The sequence below is a fragment of the Strix aluco genome, chromosome 14 (genome assembly GCF_031877795.1).
Source record: "Strix aluco isolate bStrAlu1 chromosome 14, bStrAlu1.hap1, whole genome shotgun sequence".
NCBI lineage: Eukaryota > Metazoa > Chordata > Aves > Strigiformes > Strigidae > Strix > Strix aluco.
The window spans coordinates 18,109,413-18,134,592 of record NC_133944.1 but is presented as its reverse complement, the minus strand read 5'-3'; the positions used below and the strand labels follow the sequence as shown (position 1 = coordinate 18,134,592).

The 25,180-nt window shown below is 34.8% G+C and overlaps 1 protein-coding gene across 6 annotated transcripts in view; it reads right to left on the bottom strand.

Moving 5' to 3' along the window:
- The window catches only part of CHD9 (chromodomain helicase DNA binding protein 9), a 97,193-nt gene that overhangs the window by 67,446 nt on the left and 4,567 nt on the right, over positions 1 to 25,180 (bottom strand). For 5 of the 6 annotated variants that reach the window (XR_012625127.1, XM_074839890.1, XM_074839894.1 and 2 more), the window contains exons 2-4: positions 21,512 to 21,589; positions 19,768 to 19,856; positions 11,426 to 13,028 (exon numbers count right to left, since the gene is read on the bottom strand). Coding sequence is in view for 5 of the 6 variants with exons in the window: in XM_074839890.1 (XP_074695991.1) it covers positions 11,426 to 12,862 (1,437 nt within the window). In the remaining variant the exon portion in view is untranslated. Of the gene's footprint in view, positions 1 to 11,425; positions 13,029 to 19,767; positions 19,857 to 21,511; positions 21,590 to 23,547; positions 23,654 to 25,180 lie in introns of those variants that run through there. The other variant, XM_074839892.1, reaches the window with a different exon arrangement.

Genomic DNA, 25,180 nt, shown 5'->3' with positions numbered 1-25,180 from the left:
GAAGTTTTGACTTATCTTTAAGCAAAACCAAACATTTCAGTAACCTATACATGCCATACAAACCAGAGGTCCTGAAGTTGAATGTCAAGACAGCTTTTATCCAACCCCTTTACTACACACCCAACAATTTAAATAACATAGGCACTATTCAGACTTAGTCTTCATTAAATTCATATATTACTTGAAAAGTATCAGGTTTTAGCTACTGTTTTCTTTTCAAGTAGTCTTAAATCAACCAATTTTGTTTACCTTTAGACAGAAACTACAATTTATACAAGATGACAAAATCCTTTAAAAAGCTAATTTTAATGTAAACCACCAAATAATTCGCTGCAAAAATATAAAGATCAGAAAAGAAATTTACAAAAAACTCCAAATTTAACTGAAAAAAGAGCTTTCCTCTTTCCATTTTCCCAAGTTCCCACCTGCCCACCCATGTTCTAAATGGCCACCATTTGTGTGTGCCATCAAGAGATTAATTTTCTCATGTTTTATTACCAAGAGAGAGGAAGACTAGAAGACAAAAGCCCACCCAAACTACCTCCAAAAAGAATAACACACAAGGAGCTTTTTATTCACCTTAATCCAAGCACCCAAGTTCAGCTTCAGCATGCCTATCACAAGCACACCAGGAAACCAGCAAGGCATGCATCTCTTGGCAAGAAAAAGCGACGGGATGTTAATGGTACCTGGTTCTTGTCAAAACTTAATTTCAGTTAAAGCGTTCCTTCTACACCACTCATGGGAGTGGCCTTGTAAGAAAACATTTTTATAATTAAAACAAACCCCCTTTTATCCTTATGAAGTTTATTACGGTCACTATTTCCATACACTCAGACTCCCCCTCAAAACCTCTCCATTTGTTTTTTGTCCCAGTCAGAAGACATTACAGTTGTGAAGGCTTGTAAACTGCAGAACCATCCATGGTCTTATTTTTTATACTCTTCTGCTACTTCAAGGAGTCACTTAACCTACTGGAGTGATGAAAGCAAAGGGCAAGTAGGCAAGAAGTAGGCAAGAACTATGCAGAACTAGCATGAACCTGCCCACCTTTTGTCTCAACACCTCACTTTTGTAATTACCTACAGAAAGGAAAGCTGGGCTAGGTCAGAGAAACAACCACAGATTAAACAAAACAGAGACAGATTCTCTTTCAAAACATGTTTTAACAGCATAATTTACCAAATTCTACTCAAATTTTGTAGTACATTGAGTGCAATGCTAAAATAAAATTCACTTCGAAGTTAAGTGAACCAGCTTATCTAGACTATGAAGGCCCCTGGAACAAGATGCTGCAATTGATCATTCTCTAGGTCAGTACCAGGAAGCAATTCTAATGACAGTATTGGCAGCCTCCTTTTTAATTTTCTTAAAAACCTATGCATTTTCATTGTTTGTTCATGGCAGAACAATGGAGTATTGTGGAAGATGACAGACATGAATAAAAAAAGTTATGATTTCATTTCATATTAATAGGAAAATACTGAACATGAACTATCTTTAAATCAGATTGCATATTCAGAAAGGCTAGCATGCAAGATCTTTATTTACAATAATTTTATTCACTAGAAGCAGTTAAGTTTAGAAGTTTACTCAATCTTTGAACATGGCTTTTTCTGGTAGTATTCCTTGATACCTAACAGAGTAACCAAAATGTTTTCAACGTTTGTAATTTCAGTGAGACAAAAAGCTGAGTACTTAACATATATTAAAATATACTAACAGAAATTGGGAAAAGTACTTCATTTTTAACATCAACAGCTAGGAAGTCACTAACATCATTAAAACCAGTATTGACTGCACAGCACATTGCCATTTAAATCAAAGGGAGACATACTTCTTCCACTTCAATTCAAATCAACTTACATATTTTTTATTTTAGCTTCAATGAACTACTTTCACAGTTTTTATGCCAGAATCTCCAATAGAAAAGAGTGTTCTAGCATATATGCAAGCCTAATGAAATCACTTCTCAATTAAATATTCCTGAACAAAATCCTACCCCCAGTCGAGGAGGAAAATTAGATGTCTTTAGAAAAGGAATTTATCAAAAAGAGGTGATGGTTTGAGAACAGAGGTCACAAGTCAGAAGATACTAGTGGAGAAAAACAGGATTGGATTTCAGGCAAAGAAAAAAAAAACCAAAACCAAAAAACCCAAACTGTTTTTTCCCCGGAAGTCTCCTAAAAAATTTCTAGAGAAAAAACATAGCATCCAAGAGGGGATAATCATAAAAAACACCCCAAACCAAACCAAAACAGTAGGGAACATGAACTTTCGGTAGGGATCAAACAGAAAAAGTTGCAAGACCAGTCTCTAGAAACATAAGCATAGCAGTAATTTTTTTATCTCAACTGAGTCCGGCTATTAGCAGAAGAGGCAGGACTAGACCCAGTGTAAAGCTCAAGACAAGACATATTCTCATCATCTTTAATGGAGTTCAAGTCAACAGAAACAGCAGAACGAAAGCCTGGTTAGAGACCACAGTGTGCTGCCAAGGACATCCTCAAGCACAGCCAGGAGTGTGAGCACCTTCATACCTCTGTCCTCAACAAGCAAGGTTGGGTCACCATTTCTGAAAATCTGAACCTGTACACATTTGCAATTAAACTATATTAAGTCAAAAAGCACACTGGGCTGGCACCATAAAACATGCCTCCTGTGTAGTATCTGGAGTTGATCAGATTTCTTAATACCACATGACTGCAGGTCAAAGAATCCTCCATAGGATGACATAAGTAGGAGCTACAACACAGACTTATCAAAATTAATTTGCCTAATCTTTTAAAAAAAATTTTCTTATTAAACTCAAAGAGAGTAAGATATGTGTCTGATTTTGTCACTCATATTCCTTAAATTAATTTACCTGCCTTACCTGTGACAACTTGTGCTCTGTAACAGCTGGTTGCTGCCTTTAAGGCTTCCATAAACAAAAGTTCCTGCTACAACAGAATTTACACATCAAGCTGAGCCATACCTGGGTCTCATGAGCAGCTGCTACAAAGATTTAGCAAAGGAAAACAACCCAAACGTACTGCATCTCCTAGCACTATTTCTTGTCCTTCTGATGTATAAAAACAGGCACTGTAAGCCACAGCATGTTCCAAGTCACAAAACGCACAATAGTTATGCTTTTCTAATAAGTTTGCTTAAAATATTATTAAAGAACTCTCCTTCTAGATTTGTCGTACTCAGTAAAAAAGATGGTACAGTGAAACAATTAGTTTTAAGATTACTCTTATTTTAAAAACCTATCAGTTAGAACTCTCTGAAACAGTGTTTCAAACTATTAAGATAAGAAACAAAATGCTCAGAACCAAAATATTTGCAATGTCTTCTTTAACACTAAGGCAAACTTCTCTCTCCTTTCCAACATATAAACTCTAACTAAACTGTCAATCATGAATATCTCTTACAAGAGGCCCTCCTATCAATCTATGAAACTAGTTCTGGTTTGCAATTCAATATGCTATTGAAGAGCATTATGTGCACATATACGATATGCTACTAACACTGAAATTACTTTCAAATACAGACTAACTCCTGAAAAGGCAGTATGTAAAAGATGGGAACAATTTCATAAGTTGTAAATTAAAATGCTAGCCTTCACAAGGGAGCAAAAACCCCAAGTAAGTGCAAACGCAAGACAAATAACCCCCACAAAAGAAAACCTGCCACATTTACGAAAGAAAAAAAATCAATCTCTACTACAAATTACACAGCTTTCAAAAATTTAAGATTTGTCAACTGCTTCTAGCCTAAAGCTACATTCCTATATTCATTTATCGAACTTATTCAAATCAAAGAACTCTGTCTCATCATCCTAGAAAGGCAATCACTTGTATTTATTAGCCTTAAGAGTTTCTAAATTCAATCCACTCAACACCTAAAGGTAGACACTGTCTTGGAAATCCATGTAACTAGGAACTTGTGCAAATTTTTTAACCTGATAACAAACAAAGAAAACACTACTCTCCAGATGTAGGAAGCTGTTAAGTGGACAAAGAGCTGGAAATTATTTTGATCTCTATATATTTAGAATTAACATAACAGCTAAAAGAAACTGTAAACCTGAGTGCACAAAGCGCACAGGCATCTGAACAAAAACCACGTGAATTCCAAAAGTACTTGCATATTCTTTGGCTTCAAAACCATACTACTGGTTAAGATCTTTACAAGTTCTGCTTCTCTTTCAGTAATAACGCTTCACTAATACTTTATAAAGTGTTGATTTTCTCCAAAATGTCTCAAGATGAAGCACTATTCTGGAAGCTTTAGAGGCAATAGTATGTTTGAAGCCACTCAAAAATTCAACTTTAGACAATGTTAGACAAAGCAGATGAGTGGTTACCAGTGCCAATGGACAGTCCCACAATGAGCCCACTTGGCACTCTCTTTGCATTTGAGGCTGCAGTTCTGTGTACAACTATTTTGCCTCTACCGCAGAAAATGATGCTTTCCACTCCTTCCTCTCTACCCACCAACGTTTCTACAGCACACAATTCTGTGCAACTAAGAGAACTAAATCAGGAACTTGTATTCCTGAAAAACACCCTAAGAAAAAGTAAACAGTCTCTCTGCACCTGAGTGACTTTCCCAGTTCAGTTCATAGCACCAATGGTTGCATTCACACAAAGTGGAAGAACAGGAGCTTTTTTCCATAAACTTTTTTCCCCTTAAACTCATTATAGTTTAGGCATATATTGAACTTCAGCTTTAAGAGTCTACAGTATAGGCTGCTGTCTTGAGAAGACAATTTAAGTTTTCTGTTTGCTCTGTAATTAGGTACCCTTTCTTCCAGACAATAAGCTTGCACAATAATATCAGTACTCTCGCATTACTGAATTGCTTTATAGTTCTTCAGTGTTAACAAGACATCTGCTTGCAAATAATTATTTAGATCATTCAATCACACTTATTCTGCAATATCATTAAAAAATAATATCTATTTTACTTGTTTTTGTCAACTAGTCTCGCCTTGGTATCTGTAGGATTATTGCTGTAAATTGACCTAGCCAGAAGCTTCCTTCCTATGCTTGCCATCTGTTAACTACTTTTTACAAAAATGCTTCTCTTTTGGCACATTTTGAAGACAATTATTGCAGTCATTTAATGAGTGTGCAATTATCTCAGGAAAAATTATATTCTTAAATTATAACAACCATTACAACAGCAAGTGCTTCTTTTTAAAGAAGAAACATACACAAAGAATTGGACAGTCTAATTATCTGACAAGTGACGAAGGTTAAGAGAGACTTAAGAAAAGCATTAGTGATAGCAAAAAAAGACTCGAAAAAGAATGATGAAACAATTCAACTCTACCCAGAGATGGTAATTACTAACAAACTCATAAAGCCTTTAAAACAGTAAAGCAAACACTCTGGCACACTTTCCCGGTTCTTAAAAGTCCAGCAATTTCTGTCTTTCCCTTACTATACAGCTGTATTTTGCAATGAAAAACAGAGAAATTAAATATTATAATAAATACTTAACAGTAAATGTGTTACAAACTAATCTCACAAACATGTGCTTCCTTTCCCCAACCTAGGTGATTCAGCACTTTAAAAAGAAGTAAAATGTATAAAATGCTTATGTAAAACTTAGATAAAATATATACAAAAGGAAAGGCTTCATACATATTCAACTATAAATAAAGCTATCAAAATATTGCTATCTTCAATGATGAATACATCATTGGCAAAAAGCCATAAATTAGTAATAAAAACGTATTATATACAGCTATAGTTTAAAAGACTTGGTTCATTCCAGAAACCGCACTACTCAAGCTCAGAAATGCTGCCCTACTCCTCTCGTCAACTCTATGCATTTGACAGAGCTTTGACACTTTCACTCCCTCACATTTGTGCAGGCCTTTCTGAAATAATAGAAAGCAAGCAAAAAAGCTGAAAAATACAGTACGAAGAAGGTCAGTGAAGGGATTACTTTCATTGCTTGTACATACATGATAAACCTCTTAGGTGCTGGAAGATGACAACTGAATTCTGCTGCCTCACTGTGGTAGAGAATTTATTAAGCTCCTACAAGGGAGGTGAAAATTGTTCTTTAAGCACAGAGAACTAAATCCGGAGCATACAACTCCTAGAAATGTTTAAAAGGAAAGTTCAGACAAAGATTCACATTTGTTAATATAATGATGTCACCCATAAAATTAACCATAATTAAAGGAACAAGAACAATATAAATACAGTGGATATGCTTAATGGGAGGTATACCAGCACTATTAAGGATTTTAGGAAAAAGAGCAAGGTTTTATGGCTCTTTTCGTTTGTGGGTTGGTTTTTTTGGGGGTATGGGTTTTTACATTTCAAGATTACAAGATATAATTTTTAATGCCCCCCAAACACAAACGCTTACTGAAAGAGGTGTTGAGATTTCAGTTTTCAGGTGATGCAAAGTGGGCCAAATTTTGAGACATGTATATTATTATGCTTGGTCCCACTGAAAACTGTCATCCACTGCTTCACAAGCAATATTATGTAACAGCATTATAATTTTACAATCTTGTATGGTAACACCACGCAGGACCCAGAACCTACAAAGTTACTATGCAAAATAGCCAGTCTCTTCTACAAAGACTATATATATATTTCTCATTATGTGCTCACTTAAAATTAAACTATACAGAACATAAGAAATACACTCTGACAAATACTATATCCTTGACTTTTATACATCTTCCATAACAGCATATATCAAGTTGTACCTCCCATAACTAGCCAAAAAAAGACATCACTGCTTACTATGTATTTCTTCAATAAAAACTTTACAGTGCAAGAGTTCATATACAAGTAGAACAGCAACCAATGGCAGAGTAAGAAGTTTGTGAGTGGAATAATCCAAGGGATACTTGTCTACAATAAACTTAGAGTTGATATAAAAGGGAGGCATCTGCTTACACAGTGAGAGGTGAAAGGCTTGTGACTACTCAGGGCATGCGTCTCAGCAGCACATAAGCCTGGACTTTGATCAGGTGCAACTTAGTTCCATCTCCGATGGTACACTCATGTATGAGGTTATGCCACTCAGATACATACAGATGTCCCAGCGTGCAACACCAACCAAGCAATCATCTACAAAGTTCTTTCTCTGCTAAACTTTCCACACAGGCAAGACAAATTCTCTCTAACAATACAGCGTCATCTGTTGTTATAAAACAAGTAAGTATGAAAGCTTGTGCTTGCAAGCATAAAAGCACTTGCATGTTTCAAGTCAGTTTTTTTTAAAAAAATTCAGATGTGACATACTGGAATTCATGAATATACTGAATTATCAAGTTAGGTGTCAAACTTTTACTCACAAAAAGGAAAAAAAGATTCACCTGATTTAAGAACTAAAACTGCTACCTTGTCCTAAAGATTATTAATGGAATGTTATTTTCCAGTTTAATCTCAATTACTTTGCTTTCATGTATATAGCCAGAAGATATTAAAATGCTTATTAAAAAATAACATACACAGTGAGATGGTTGTAAACTTCTTAGGACAGTTTATACTTCAGATTATCCTTCTGACTTCCTTTTTCCTCCAAACATCTAGAACTGAATGTTGAAGCATGTATTTTTGTTGTCTTTTTTCAACTTTATGAAAAGCTAATAGAATATTTAGCTTTAGCAAACTCAAAAACAGTTTTAAGTGGAGTTAAAAAGATCAGAAGTGTTCCATTAGTCAGAGCTGAGGCTACATGTATCTTGAGTGCATTTCACCACTTTGTTTTCAAACTAACTCTGATGAAAAATGCATGATGTAAAATTAAGAGGCACATTTTATTTACAATTATAATCTAATTATAACAGGCATAGAAAGTATAACAGCAGCATACAACATTCTAGATTGTTTTTCATTCTGCATTATTATTGCACTGAACAGATTGTATTAATTTTTAAATTAATTTCTATTGAAAAAATAGCTGTAGAAGTAAAAATGTGATGAGTATGCTTGCTTTCAAATAACAAAACAAGTAGTGATCTTTCTTAATTTTAAATAACCTCATCATAACTGTAGTTAAAGATTGTTGGTTGTCTAATGTTGGGTCCACTCCAATAGCTACAGTTCATTATTTCATAAAATAAATTTTTCTTTTCTGAAAAAAATCTCAATCATTATCAAACTAAAACTGATGAAGACAATTAAATACGCTAGTAACTGTTTCCTCAACGTGTACAAAAGCCAGTATGAAACACTGTCATGTTAAACATGAAACATTTCACCTTAATTATTACAGATAAAAGTTATCAAAATCCCTCCCCACCTAACTCCTCGCCTAAAGACTACCAGTTTCTGTAAGACCAATATTCCCTCCTTGTGCCTTACTCCACCTTTTCCCTCTCTGGTTAAACTACACACATTTGTTGGATGAGTTTGCATCTTGAACTTAGAATTGTAAGCAGTCACAAGACAGATCTGAAACACTTCTTAGCTTCAGTAATTGCCATATTATTCTATTACTATTCATATTACATACACTGCTGATTTAAACAGTCTTCAACATTGTTTGCTTCTGTCACTCCCCCATCAATACATTCCTCACAGTAGTTTGACAGTTACCACTTCACAACCAGTTTCTGAAGGAAACATTAAACATCTGTCCAATTAGATAAACTCAAGGTCAGAATCCAATTTATTGCATGCCCTGAAATAATAAACACCAAACCAAGCACTTGTGTAACTATTTGTTTTCTGTCTCTTTCATTTCAAGTTCCAGGGGAAAAATGTAAAAATTTTCAATACTGTAAAGTTGTTTTGTTTTCACACCTCAAAAAAACCCCAAAACCAAGCCCCCAAAACCTTAAACACTCTCCGGAGGTCTCAGAACTTTCCCTCTATTCCTAGTTACAAAACAAAGGGCTAAAACTGATGTCAGTGAGATCGAAATAAGTCTTAATAGGTTCTGATGTATACAACAAAAAGTCACCGTAACAGGAAGTTTTATTAGACCTACTTTTCGTCAACTGGTTCATATCCCACATGCTTCTCACAAACGATACCAACCCCTGGATTTCTCGCCACCCCCACTTTTCCTGGAATCCACTTCCTCTTCACCCTTCACCCCAACTATGCTCATGGGAGACCAATAGCCTCAACGCTAGTGTTTGCAGCTCTGGGTTCTGCTGCTCCGCTTCCTGGCAGGGAACTCGGGCACTGCTCCCTCAGCAGTACTGTACACACAGTAATAAACAGGATCACATTTCATTAGTAGCTACTATACCATGTGTCTTTAGGTTACAGACAAAACTGACAAGAGAAGCTATTTGGGCTGTGCCCTCTTCTTCCCTCTGCCCAACCTAAAAAATAAGAAATGTTTATCAAAACCAACAGATTGCATCTCCTGCATCATTCAGTTAATCTCAAATACACAGCTGTATACACATTCTATTAACATCGCACCACAATTTTACAGAAAAAGTTTCACTAGTAGCAATTGACAATTACATACTCCATAAACATAAGCAGAAGTTGTAATGGAGAAGCAATCTACTGAACCAAGACCAAAGATGAAATGTGTTAAACCCTTATCTCTACATTAATGACATTAAAGGGGGGGGAAAGAAAGTGTTAGATTGCCTCCTTTCACAGGCCTGTGTCCTGCAAACTAGCAAGAAGCAAGTCAGTAATTAAGTTCCTTTCCTTCCCAATATTTTTTTTTTTCCAAATAAGACACCATTCTGCATTCTCAGGCAGAGAAAATATTATTACAAGCTTTTTAAAGCTGTCTGCATGTATATATTTGATGTCAAGAGTTGCCTCTATTTTGAAATGCACAGATTGAAAGTTAGAAAACATTTATATTCTCTCTCCTTTCCCAAATACAAGCTAAACTCCTACTAGAATTTAAAACAGGAGTTTAAAATAAAATTCCTACTTTCACTGTTCACATGCACATGGATTTCAACAGTTTTACAATTTTGGAAACCTGAGATAACCAGCAATGGCAGCAGAATTTGAGTGTTTATCATATAGAAGCTACATCCCCTTCTGCCAAACTACCTAATTGAAGACGTTTCAGTCATTCCTATCAAATCCAATTTGGGCTGGAAGCTACCAAGCATAACCAAACTGTGATAATATTAACGTATTAACTTATGGGTAATGCAGTCACTGATACCACTCTGCAAGCATTAACACAGAAAGCCACTAAACCAGTCTCCAAAACCATAGCAATATTTTTAAAAATTGATAAATTTTAAAAGCTGAAAGAATAATTATTTGTGCCTTTGGTTATTAAGCCTCTTCTATATTCAAGATGTATTTTCTTTTGATTTAGGAATTTTTTGAGCTGAAAAATCTGCAAGAATCTGCCAAGGTTTCTACTAACTGTAATAGAAATGACTGTGCTGGTTACAGTGTTGTGAAAAAATAAGTTTACTTGCCCTATTTTGTTTTTGAAAAGCACAGCTACTCTTATAAAAGACTAAAGCAATCCAGAAACACTAGTCTTCATTTCAACTTACTGACTCTTACATACTTCCTACAAAAGGGAAGATGATGATACAGATGAAGAGAAAGGTCAGCATTAAAAAAAAGGGACTTGATACCTCAATTAAAACTATTTGAAAATTCACTACATGACATATGTTATGAGAAAGCCCTTGTAAGGAACAGGCTGAAGATTGAAGGATTGTCTTTCTGAACTCTTCAATGCTCACACAATTTTAATTTCTCTCAGATAATCTGAAGAGTACTCTCTGAAAAGTTGGTTTCTCTTGTATACCATTAAAAAAGTACAATATAACTTTCATGCTATCTTGTCCTCCATGTGGCGGGCTTTAATACTTGCAGTAGATGTACATGTTACACTAAAACAACTGCAGTTTTTTTGTTTAGCCAAAATTAACAAAATCAAACACAGACACAGCCTTTTATATGTTTTCTACGATTACTAATCACATCAAAACCAACAAAGTTTGTATGTTTAGCTAATGAGCATGAGCACAAAGATACCAAGCAAAGGACTGAGTAAGAACAAAACCAGGGCAACTCCTGTGGAAATCAGCCACGCAAGTCTTATTAAAGCTCTTAAAAGTATGTTGCTGTAAGTACTTTAAAAGACAATAAGACATCATATTTGCAACAAAATAACAAAACAACCAACTTGCTCTGCCGTACTTAAGAAATACAAGCAGCAGAAGGAGTGGCACCATTTTCTCTAAATTAAGTATTTCAGGTCATGTAAATCTTGTTTTCCACAATGGAACGAAAACAACAAGAAAGCAAGATCTGCATCAACAGGCTTTTTTTTTTTTTTTTTTCTCCCCTAAACTAGCTGTTAGACTTCTTCAGGGTCAAATACCAACAGCTCAGAGACTTCATTATCATGCTTTGGCACGAGCACCAGTCACTATTATTCATTTCACCAGATCAACCAAATCAAACAGCTCAACCCCCCGCCCCCCCCAATCCCTACATACCTGTCCTTGTAAGGTTACACGACTTCTGTCTTGCAGATGCTGATTAGAAACTGAAGAATGCCAAGGATGGATCTGACTTTGAGACTGTGCCCGAACAAGATCAGATGACTGGGTTACTTGCTGGGGGGTTATATGGTGTTCTAAGTCATGCTCTAAAACATGGCTTGTGCTATCCTGAACAAATGCAGAATCATCAAACTGTGGCAAAAGGTCTTCCTGAAGGAGGTCATCCGGGTCAAGTCCTGTAAATGGTTCATTATGAGTCTCGACTTGATGAAGTAAGTTCTCATCTAAAGATGTAAAACCGTTGCTTTCAATAGGGTCAGTGAAATGGCTTATCTGAGAAGCAGAACCAGTAGAAGCTGGAAAATTAATATTCACAGGAGAGAGTTTTGAACTACTAAAGTTGCCCTGAGGATGCGCAGAATGCAACATTTGAAAACTATTTGAATTCAAAGGTGTATTAGGATTCAACATGTGCTCAGTTGTTTCTTGCTTGGTCCCTGTTTGAGATGTAAAGGCATCGCTTCCAGTGAAGTCAGAGATAGAGTGTGTCTGCTGGCTAGTAGAAAGAGCTGTTGTAGATTGAAGAAGGCTGGTAGGAGAAATGTGGTTATTAGAGTAAGAATAAGGAGATGAAAACTGTTGGTTATTATTGACAGAACATGGAGTAATAGTTGGGGACTGTCCATCAAAATTTCCTTCTTGATTCCCACAAAAATGTATTGAAGCACTTGCAGTTTGAGAAAACTGTTGAACAGACAGAGGCTGCTGTGAAGTCGATGGATTAGAAACTGGAGGTGGGTGGTTAACACTGACTCTGAGAGAAGTAGATACGTTCACTTCCATGAAGTCTTTTGGCTGACTCAGAGCATCTTGCCCCGCGTTGTTTCTGCTTTGTTGCGACCGTAGCGAGGCACACTGATGCTGCGGTTCATTAGCCTGAAATAAGGCAAAGTCATGGTGTGCTACAAAGCTTTTGTTTTGCTGCATAGACTGAGAATGTCCTTGGTGAAAAGGGGACCCATTTTGATTCGAAACAGTTGTGGCAGTTTGATGTCCCCACATAGGACTACCATCAGCCACATCTGGAAACATCCCATTAGACTGGTTTTGCGGATGAACTGGTGAACAATTGAATTGAGAGTGTGGTGATAAGACGTTGTCAGCTGAGCTATTAAAAGACTGATTTACTGAGTGAAGTTTCAGTGAATCATACTGATTCAGCTGATCAAAGTCACTTAGCTTTTGTTGATTTTGAGCATCTTGCACATGGTTCAATGAGTCTATGTGCAAAGGTTCAAATTCTGCACCCAAATTCAATTCATCAACAAGTGAAACAGGTCCAGGCTGAACAAAGGCATCATCTGACAAACCTTCTAAGGTCTCACTAAAAAGATTGGCATCATCAAAAAAATCCATCATAGGATCAGTCATCTTGATAGGTCTGTACTGCTTTTTCTCTCAACTCCAAATGGAGTCAATTTTGGCTCTCTGCAGTAAACAGAAACAAATGACATCCAGCGGTCACCACCTTATCCAAGGCATGCCAACATCCATTAGTGCTTCTGATGAAACATTCGTCTTAAAGTATTAAAGCATCCTATGCGAGAGAGAAAAAAAAAAAAAAAACACAAAGAAAAAAAGGGGAAAAAAAAGGGAAAAATTACTTTCATGACTCTCATCACTCCTTCCCCTCCCCAACACTTTTAAAGATTTTGGATATTTTTTTCATAACTTTACAGTTTAGTTAAACCACAAATCAATTCATTTTTTCTTATACTCGATGCCCTGTGAAGCATTGTTTTTGTGCCTTATGTAATTAAAGTAATATTTGATGTTTTAAATGTAACGGTTGCATTTTTTCATTCAGTTTGCTCTATTACCTAAGCACAATTTTAGATTCACCTTTGCCATTTTCATTAAAACTATGTGGGTTTTAGTAGTCCAGAATTAAAATGTTTGCAAAAATAAATCGTAATACATAAAATGTATACAATAATTCTGTATGTTTAAACAAGAAACTTGAGAAGTTATAAACCACATTTAAAAACAAAACTACCTTGACTTCAGTAGGAAAAGCTGAGATACTGTTTCTTCTATTTAAGTTGCATTAAGTAAGCATCTGAAAAACTGTATTTTATCTCACTTAAAGACATAATAGAACTCTTATTTAAAGACAAGGGGATGAATACAGTGATACAAAGTTAAACACAGGAGAAGAACTCCCTCAGGTTCAACAACAGTTTACACACCTAGTTTTGAAACACAAGTTGGATTTCTTTATTTATTCATAGTATAACTGAGTGATCACCAATGAATTAGTTTGCAATCAGGTATTTCAGGCAAGAGGAGCTGAAAAGGATGGTTAGTTTCACTAGCCTAAAAATGTGCATATTCGTAGTGTAATCAAACAGAATGAGAAATGAATGAAAATGTGTCTCATAATTTACCTCCCTAGATAACTAGTAGACATCTAGAATAGAGGAGCAATCACTTTAAATGAGCATCTTGATGGAATAATCATTCCTTTATCCTGTCAATACATATATCTAATTACTATAAAGAAAAAAAGGAAATAAAACAGCCACAGCTTTTAATTCCTGACCCTACTACTAAAGCTCACCTTCATGTTCTCCTCCACTTCAGTAACAATTCTTCATTAATGAATTCTCCTAAGAATAAAATCGGTATAGGATCCTTCCAGAAACAGACATCCTGGAAATCTTAAATATTCTCTGATGGACAAAGTTCACGTTGAACATATTAAGTACAAAGTAGTCTTTGACAAGCTGATGAAAATCTGTTCTGTTTACACTCCTAATCCACTGAAAGTGTTGTGACCATAGTCAGAATAAAGCTTAACCTAAATTAATAAACCTTATTAAGGGTTTGGGTATGTAAACCTTCTGTTCTACACAGAAAAAGGATGCATCCTGTATCACACTGAAAGACACCAATTGGTAACATCTATTAAGTATGGATTGATATAAGCATTAATCACTGTGAGTACAGAGAACAAGCATGCTATAAAAAAAAAGCACAGAAACTTAGAAACGTGACCGCTTAGCACAGCAAAGTAGCCATAGATTCCAGATGATACATGAAGAACTTACTGCTTAAAGTTAGGACTTCCTGAAGTCCAAAGTTAAAGGAAGCGCTAACATAAATTAGACCCCATTATCTTCTAACACTGATTAAGCTGTCTGCTTATGATTAAAAGCAACAGAATGATGACTTTTCCAGTTGCAAACACCTTCCAACAGATGATAAACCTGCATCAGAATCCTGGCAGATGATGTGGCATGGTTTTAGGTTTTTGTACCATTTCCAATATAATCACCTCTCCTTTTTGGATATTTCAAGTCAAAAGATAAGTCGGGCAAGAGCTATTTTAGCTAAGAGAAGATAACCAAGTCAGAGTAAATACAAGGAAAGAATATTGTAGACACAGGACAAATGATCCAATTAAAGAAACCCCCATCCGGGGAAAGATAGATATGAAAGATAAAAAAGAAAGAAAGTTATGATAGCCATGTGTAAAACATCACGTTCTATGCTATCAAGGACTCCACTGTTAAAACCTCAGATTTGAAGCCCGTATTGATAAAAGTTTACGTATTGAGACCAAGTATCAATAGCTCAGCGGTCTGCATACAGCTCCTTGGTTATGCCCAGAGATAAACTGTATTTCACTGCAATTTATGAGGAAGGCTATTCAATTTGTGCTAACTTGAAAAATAGAAAAAAAGACAGATTTGTTCCATCTTTAGCGATATATACAACAGTTTTTTGGCTTTGTTTTTGTTTTTTTTTTTTTTTAAACAGAGATTAAGTGACCTATGGGCCAGCTACCTATGGTAATTAATTACTATACATGCTCTTGAGTTTAACTACATAGTAGTCTAGAACTACTGAAGAGGACTAAAACAACCCCATATTGAAAAAGCACATACCAGACAATCTCTTCATGTTTTATTGACTGACTAACTTTATAGTAAAAAATGGGGGAAAAAAAGCATGCATAACAGCATTCTACAACATCAATATCTAAGAACTCCTCAGACCAATTCTAGACAACTAAATGAGCACCACACCAGATGTACAACCTGACGAAGCAACTGGAAGACTACAGCTGTTGTACTTGAATTTAAGAAGTTATTGTCCCCTATAAGCTGGAATTGCTTCAGCAATATTTACCAACTATAGGATATTTGGTAAATTTAAGAGTTTTCTGCAGTGGGTTTTGTTTTGTTTTTAAAGATAATGGAACCCAGAGGCATTCAGTGATGTTTCTAACTAGTACTTAGTTTCTCCCTTTGTATTTTAAACTCTCAACTTCATATCATCTATCTGATTGGTATGAAGCTGAGAGAAAACTAAACAAGCAGGAACTACTACTACTGGGTAACTACTAATGGCTATATAACAAAATCATACATTAGACTCACTATTCTGAAAAAAGTTATTTTTTTCTTTTTAATTAACAAGAAGTTTTCAAAATTTGTTTCCAGGAAACATCAACAGTATCCCCCAAGTTAAGCTGAAACACATTTCAAGATTTGCCACCTTCAGATATGCTTAAACATCTAGGATTTAAACAGTAAATTTTTTCAGATTGCCAACTCTACCATTTGATGTCTCACACAAAACATATCATTTTCTGCCAGAAGTATTAAGTTATTCTGCAAACATACTTGAATCAGAACAGAAACATCTCCCAGCTCCTGGGATTTTTTGTCTGGTTACCATTCATTAAACTGAACACCTATACTTTCTTTAATCTACTAGTTCTTAATGTTAAGAGATCTGTTTTAAATTAGAGATTTAAACCAAAGTAGTAGAGCAGGAGAAAGAGTATTAAAACAGATCTTAAGAGTGCAAGTGAATGGAAAAATACTAATTTCTGCATAAGCCATGTTTTTCATTTAAAAACAATGTTGTATTCTGTATGGTCTAAAACTATATTTTCAATTACAAACAGAATATAAATCAATGCACTGTTTCTGTTCCTCTTAACCAGCAAAAGCAGCTCTCATGTACTACTACTATAATTTCAACTTTTTTAAACTTTAAGATTTTTTTCAAATTTTACTTATTATATTCAAAACACTCAGAAAGTAAACTGGCTACACTCAGCCCAGCCCAGTTTGATTCCTTTCCTTAGGTGCGTGCAACAAGAATGAATCAATCCTAGAGCTAGGCTAGGAAACTGAGGTTTCAAGTTAACACAGTTAATGCAACTCCCTGCAAAGGGGAAAAAGAAAAAAAAGAAACTTCCTCCATTTTGATTGTCCATCAGAGTTTAATAACAACCCTTTATTCTTGTCAGTAAGAAAGACCAAGAAGAAAGACAGCCTGAAAGTCTCAAAAAGATGATTCCCTTTTATACCACACTAGTGTGTGGCAGATCTGAGTTGCAAAAAGACAAGCTATAGTTACAGACACAAGCAAGAGCACAAATTAAGAGAATGGTACAAGATTTAAAGACTAGAAGGAAAGAAAGATTTTACAGAACATATCAAAAAAGAATGAACACATAAGAAAATAGAATGAAACAAAAACATCATCAAATTGTGCTTTCAAAAAAAATGAAGTGGAAATAGCAGTAAAATACAAGATAACAAAAAGCTACTGATGTATTTCATTAATTACATTGTTGATTACTTTTGATGAAGTGACAACAGAAAACAAGCTACTCTAGTTATAAGCAAGTAAACCAAGTACAGATTCAGCACATTACCATGATACGCACACTGTGACAGACTAAGTATCCCTGCTTCACATGACGGATGTGTGACAGTATCATAGATAAGAGAAGGTCAATGACTTTGATGGCCATTTTTCACAGAAGAAATTGAAACAATGGCTATCCAGACAAATAACAGAAGCTATCTCAGAAAGAAGATAGGGACAAGTTAGTGGACAGAACGAATTAAAACTTGTCATAAAAGCATGACATAACAAAAATCCAGACTACAGGCGAAGGACACAGAAGGGGCAAACACAGTCATAACTAGGGAAGAGTTTTACATTATATGCATGCAAAATGTTTTGGTTTGGGGTTTTTGTTTGTTTGTTTGTTTAGGAAAGCAATGCAACCAGGCATAACAGACTTACTTACAAAGGGATCTGCCAAAGAGACTGAAAAAAAATAATTGTGTTTGCTATGTTCTACGCAGCATACAATAGCATAACAGGTTTGTGGCTTTGTACGATTTGCCCATCTATGAGCAGATGGAACATTGTGTAGCCAATACAGCGAGTTAAGAAACAAACACTCAAAAAACTGATCACTTCTGCATAATACTCGGAAATGACAGAGACATTCCCCTCAATATTAAAAATAAAAGACAATTACACTATCATTATTTGTCAGATTTAATTATAACTAAAGCTTTGACCGAGTTCACAAAGCTGCAGTAAATTAAATAATACAGAAGTTACTTCCCACTGATGCGCCAATATAAATGATATTCTATTATAGATTTAAAGATCAATGTACATGCTAAATTTAAAATGCACAGAGACACAGCACAATTTTCTCAAAATCCCAGAAACACAGAAGATCAGAAAAAAAGAACATTTAGACATTTAGTGGAGATGAATTCTTTTATGTCCTAACAGAAAGGAATAAGCAAGTCTTTGTACAAGAGTGCCATGGTATCTGTAGCTAAATGTGGACTGAAAAGATGCAGTTTCTCTTATTGGTATCACTAAAACTAAGAGAAAACTTGTTTGGGTAGCCTGTTTCACTAAATAAAAAAATATACATCCAATTATATACATATATAAATATGCATGATTTTATTTTAAAATTGCTTTTCATTGGTATGCATTTATAATTGTTTTTGAGTAATGAGCCATCCCTTTTGTAAAATCATACCCTCAACACACTGATTTTATTCAGAATTCTCTAACAGAGTTCACAGACTTCATGCTAAATACTCCAAAGACAACTCAAGTACCTTGCATTTTGATTTGAAGATTAGAAAGACAAAGATCTGAAACTGATGGTCTTTAAATTCTTGGGACTAGGTTCCAGTCCCTGGCTATAGTTCCAACTCTGAGTAAGAATGTAAAACTGGAGCAAACTGGCTTGTGTGTGCTTGTCACAGCAATTCAGAGTAGTCTGTTCTCATACCTACACTGGTTTTTGCTTGCACCAAACACCTCATTATAACTGTTTCCCCTCTCTAGTCCCCAGATATGCACAAACTCCGTTCTACCATCTCTCCTCCTTTCTCACAGGTAGCCTCTGGGAAGTAAGTATTAAAAGTTTGTAGAAGAAAAAAAAACATTCAGTAACTGCCAATTGTTATGGTCATTCATAAAAGTTCAAGTCAACATACATGACAAATGACATTTCACTTGGAAAGTAAACCCATCTTCCAATGCAACTAAAGACAAATTTCTACCATTCTCAGAGATGTTTGCCTTCACTGTAAACGGCAGAGCCTCTTTATTTCAGCTGAACAGAACAAAAACACACCAAAGAGAAAGTATATCACAGAACTCTCTGTATAAAACCGCGTATCAGAAAGTCCCACTGCGTACATTTGGGCCTCTTACTATACTTCTTTAAAAGATCCATTTAAACATTAATTTTTAACTCAAGGTAAACTTCTAAAGTCTCAAAATCAGCAAGCAGTGCTTAATATATGGAGAGAATACCTTATAACAAATTCTGTAATGCTTGAAGTAATCTTAGCTGTTTTATTTAGAGACTTACGAAAATTATAAATACTAGCAGCATTTAGAACAATTCATATTTTCTAGTGAGACTTCTGTGGTTGCTTTGTTTCTACTGTTTTGAAGTGTGGGGGGTGTAATACCACAAACCTTCTTCAGATAAAATATGGTTTATATCATCGGAAAAAAATGTTGTTTATTTTTTAATACTACAAAATTCAGATCCTTTCCTTTTGTTGCTTTCCAGGATAGAGTTTCTTTCTTCCCAAAACTCCAAATTCAAAAGATGTGTGGTGAGATACACAATTACAGCCTGTAGAACTGTTGTACATCAGAAAAAGAATCCCAAATGACAGAGCAATTTTCAAAGTATTTACCTATATACCACCATGCTGTTCCTCTGTCTGCAATATTAAGAATTAGAGTGATTTAATTAGAGCATTGGTACTTAGATATAGGAATTACAAAGTTTAATAATTAGTTTGTGTCAAAATTAAAGACCTAGCACAGGCATCTAAAGAACCCTATACTATAAAGGTATCTGATTAATCTATAAGATGTAAAAATCAGTTGCTGAAATCTTCTAAATTAAAAATATATCACAAGGTATTTAAGAAATCGGTCCCAGTAAAGATAAAAAATATCCTTACCCATGAATATAGAACACATCTCTTGAATGAAGAATGAAGAAGCTCAGAGATGTGCTTTAAATCCAGATGGATACCTCATCGTTAGAGACCTGAAAATTAAACATGGTAAACAAGTCACACAATAACCAACTTCAGGAACATACATTCAAATGTAACACTTTACACTCAAAAAATTAACAGATACCATAAAAACAAGAACACCAGAATTCATACACAATCACTAGTACGCATGATTTTATAAATGTCTGATAAATAGGCAAGTAAAGCGCTCATTTTGTAGGACTACTGAAAAACAACCCAACCCTCTAAACCTCTAAGATTGAAGGGAAGAGTCTGCACCAGAATGCTAGAAGTTTTAGGGCCACTTGAAGACACAACGTAAGGACCATGAAAAGGTTCTGAGGTTAGGTTTTAAACCTGTCAATGCAAAAAGCCCCGTACCTATTATCTTTTAATAGCAATATGCTATTACATACTGACAGATGTACCTGCCAGGAGGAACTGATGCTGCCTTTCTAGGGGAGCATACTTGCATGACAGCTTTATCCTACTCCTTGCCTCAACATTAGGTAGAGGAGCTCAACTTCAAGAGGTTCTTTTAATCTGAAAAGGCTTCAAAACGTTACCGTTTAAGGGAAAACGTGCATAGGGTCAAAGTAAAGGCTTCTAGGGCCTGTGTGTAAAAGCCTCAAAACAAACAAAACCACACTCTAAAACAGACAAAAAGTTAGTATATGAACTTACATTCTATACCAGTCTTCTTCCATAAACAATGCTACTCTTTCAAAAACATGATCCTTCTCTCCAAGGCCCTGAGCACCCTCCAATTCCAATAAATAGATATTTCCCTCTCCCGAAATACAGTTTCTTAGTGAGAAACTCTTAAACACCTTTGCAAGACTACTAATACAGTCCAACCTTTAATCTTTACTAAAAAGTAAGATAGCATACATCACTGCATCAAGAAGCAGATTCTAACACAAAGATTTTTTCTTCTCACATCTTTGAGACAATGTTGTAACATATGTCAAAGACATAAATTGGTTATAACTGCTATCAAAAGCCTGCAATGTTGCAGTAAAAAATTTTATTCAGTACTAATTTGGTACATAAATTATTACATTTATCCTCCTTTTATTATTCAGTAACTTCAAGACTTAGTTCAAGGTTGCTAAACTAAAATGTCTCTGCTTGGCAATAACAGGGACACTTAAATAACATGCAGACATTTTTTAACACACAGATTTTTTTCTAAAATTCATAAACAGTAAGCATGTACCTAAACACATACTTAGGTAAAGGTAGCTAAAATAATTCCATGTTTATTTGCCATCTATGTAAAGTCTTCACATCCAGAAATTAGAATCAAGTTTGGAATTATTTAACCATCAGGTTTTATGCAGCATTTCAATGTATTTTTAATTCCTAAACTTCTGTTATTTAAAAGTTCTTTGTTGACTAAAACAAAGTTATAGCATAAAGGTTTTACAATATATAAATCAACTGAATAGAGGCATTCAAAAATGTATTTTTATTTGAAAAAAAGAAAAACTGAAAACTTGCAATCAAGTGATTTATCCTAGCTGTAGGAGTTCAACAGTAAAAAAAGAAACCTAATTTATCTGTAACTAACATATAATACAAACACTATCTTGGATATTCCTCAACTAGCTGTTTTGGATCCTTCCTCAACTGGATTCTTTGTGAATCCTCAAAATAAAGAAGAAAAAAAGATATTTCTTACTCTTTAGGACAGGGTCCACTTGCTTGAACAGCTTCCAATATGGAGACAATTGTGAAGTACTTAAAAGTTTGAAAAATCCTGTGTTGAAAAGAAGAAAAAAACATATATAACTAGATATACATTCACCAGACATACAATACATTATTCTAAATGTAAAATAAAAGAAATACTTCAGAGAGTGGAAGAATCATTGATGATTATACTAAGTGCCAAAGAGAACTCCACACAACTGGAACGTAACGCTTTCTTAAGAAGAAAAATGAGATCCATCTCCACAGATTCTCAAATGAGCTATACTGTATGTGAACTTCTAATTACATATTTATATAAATATATATATCTGTTGAATGTGATATGGTAAAAAAATGTTCTATCAAGTCTCCTTCCTTGGCAGACAGTCTTAATGCTTGCTTTCAAATTTTGAATTGGGAAAATTAACTGACACACAACAAAGCTTGTACTGTATTAAATAGAACCAGAACTAGATTTGTTATAAACATGGCTAGATACATATTAAGCTATCTCAGAAAGTTTTTAAAAAATGATCTTCCACAGCCCAACTAATATAGTCTTCTCTTCATAAAATACTGAAAAAAAAAAAAATATATACATTTCCCTAAATACACACTTCATTATGTTCTTGATGGAATCCTAAAGCAGTACGAAAAAAAATTTTGAACAACAGCAATCTTTCTCACTTTGGACACTGAAATGCAGACTTGTGCACACATTAGTGTAATAGGAAATAAACTATTCATTTTAATTAGTTTAGAATAACCACTTTATCCCAATTTCTATTTTTTAAAACAGCACATAAATTTAATAAAACAATTCAGTTTTGTACAAAATTCTTGTCTGCTTTTATGTCTTCAGTGTTTGCAACTACCTCTAGAAAAATTCAACAGCACCATTATAAGAAGGTATTATTTTCAACTACTTCTTCCCCTCTCTGCCAAAGGCTATTGCCCTCAAAGCACCGCCTGCAGAACAAAACATATATGTGTGCATCAGCTGCTTCAGCATATAGTCTCCCAATTTAGTTTTAACCCTTCCTCTTGTTAGTTTAAATAAACCTGTTAGACTTCGCATACATTCTGTCATCTATATTTTGTGGGTATTAATTGCAATAAAGGGACAATACAGAGAATGATAGCATCTTAATTTGCTACAATCGATTGTGAGTTAGAAAGATACCAGAAGCTCATAGAATCTTCTTGAAAAGAAGAAAATTTGTCCCCAAGTCAGTTTATTTTGGTGAAAAAAACTGTTAAGTGCAGGGGTTTGGCCACGAGGCTACTGAAAGAAGCTATACTAGTAAGTAGTTCTGCTCTTTAAAGACTATTGCCATTTTGCTTCTCCAAGGTGTAACTGTGAAGACTTTCATAAATTTCAGGACTTCAGCGAGTTCCTTCTTATTTTTCTAATACAGATAGCAAAAATTCCCAAAGTTATTTTGGTTTGAATACCACTAAACCCACCTTTTTTTTCTTTAGGAGATCTGCCCACAGATCTTAGTGTATCTGTACAGAATAGGAATGCCTGTTTTTACTCTCTTTAGTTGTCAAAAGAGTTAGAATAATATATTCAGTGTAATACATTTGTAATTTACAGTTTACTTCTGGTCAACAGACAGTTACACAAGCATCCTTCTAAGTTTAAAAAGAAAATCCTGTTGGTGCTGTTCAGATTTCTGATGTAAGCATTATAGTGTTTCTATAGTTTTATCATAACTTTCACCATTACACCTTAAACTAAACCTAAAAAATAGGTTTCTGAATTCTGGTATCTTTCCTGAGGGCCTACACTGCCATTTTAAGATGTAGAGAAACATTTGCATTGAAAACCAGAAAAAAGCCTTCTCATTTTCACATGTGGCCTAAACCAAGATTTCATTACAAAACATCAGAGACAAAAGACTTCACAGCATAGCCCTCTTTGAATTCACAATCTGATAATACACTAACTTCCAATAATTCTCATGTTCTAACCTGATAAGCATCTTTGTGAACTACTGCAAGTTTATAATCTGGACGTACCAACTAGAACAATGCAAAGGATCACGTCTGTTATACAGATGCCTATGGTTCACCATCTACGAGTACAGACCAACAGTTGTGAAGACTTGACACTGATAGATAGAAGTTTTCTCTGTGAAAAAAGGAGCATAATTTCAAGTCTTGACACAACCAGATTAGAATACCATGGTAGTACTCTACTGAACAGAACAGGTCCAGACTTCCCACTCCATACTACATCAGCTGGCATAAGGAATTTCATCTCTAACAGAAGTCTATACCTTTCAGAGAGAGAGCCTGCATACAATTTTTATGTTTTTTGGAAAAAAAAAAAAAATTCTAAGATTTGATATCAAAGTAACTCAAAAAGTTCCTCCCAAGCACATGTTAAGTGAGACACTCTGAGTTTGTGATTTGTTCAATATACTCTTTTTAAGTTAGGAAATCAATTAAAACTGGTATTAACTGAAGCAAAATAACATTCTTCATCATTTCATGGTTTCCAGCAGACTCAGAACATGTTCCTGAATTCACCTTCAACAGAGAGAGACTCCAGATGACTTCTACTATAATACCAATACTCTGCCACAGAGTCTGACAAAGTGGACTTTTAAAAAACTTCCCCAGTTAATTGAGACAATACTTATCTGTACCTCAAGGGTATCTATGAATTAATTCTTAATAACTTACCTAAAAATCTGGCTCTGCAGCTAGCATTTAGTTTAGCTTCTGAACACTACCAAAAAATCATTTAAAAAACTACAAGCTGAAACCACCAACATCGTATTACATGGAACAGGCCCACTGTATTGCCTAACACTGCTTTTAATGTTGGTGGAAGGCACTAACTACAATGGCTTTACTACAGGCTAACTGAAAACAAAAACAGATCCTATTTAATGCTCAGATTTCTTCTAACATATGGAATATCAGATAGGTAGATTTTCATGCCATTATACAGATGTAATCTTTCTGAAGCTTAAAACTTTCTCCATTAGGGTGTTAAGTATCAAATGTAATAAAATCACTTACTCTTCAAAAGCCATTTGCAGAATAAATTTTGCAGGAATTCCTGAATTTTAGTGACCAACATAGAAGAGTGAACCAAACTTTTAATGCAGCTCATGCAACACTAAGAAAAGGGCCCAAGAATGCATTGCAGAAGGAAATAATTTGGTAACCAGAGTTACTACATTTTCTAATATGACTCAGATAAAGAATGAAGTCAAAATTACTATTTGTCTTCACGAAAAAGATGGGAACATTTTCCATCTTCCTGCAAATTTTAACTGTTGATTTAAGATTAAAACAAAACCATGCATCTTAAAAAACGAAAGATGCATGTATATGGGTGACCTAAAGACATTACTAGTTGGTACCTCTTTGGTAATATGGATGAATGAAGATCTCAACACATTTAATCACTGACAGATGCCATATCATACCAATATACTTCTGCTGAATTCTAAATTTAAAAAAAACGCTTCCTCCAGTGTAACTTGTTTCTTGCAGCTTAGTAAGTGAACATAATGTAAAGGCAGCACTGAAAGGGGAACTTGGTTCCAAGGTGCTGCCAAAAGTAGCCTTTTACTTGACCACTAAAGCTCATTCTAAGAGGTAGCTGTGTATCAATCTGAACACTATTATATATATA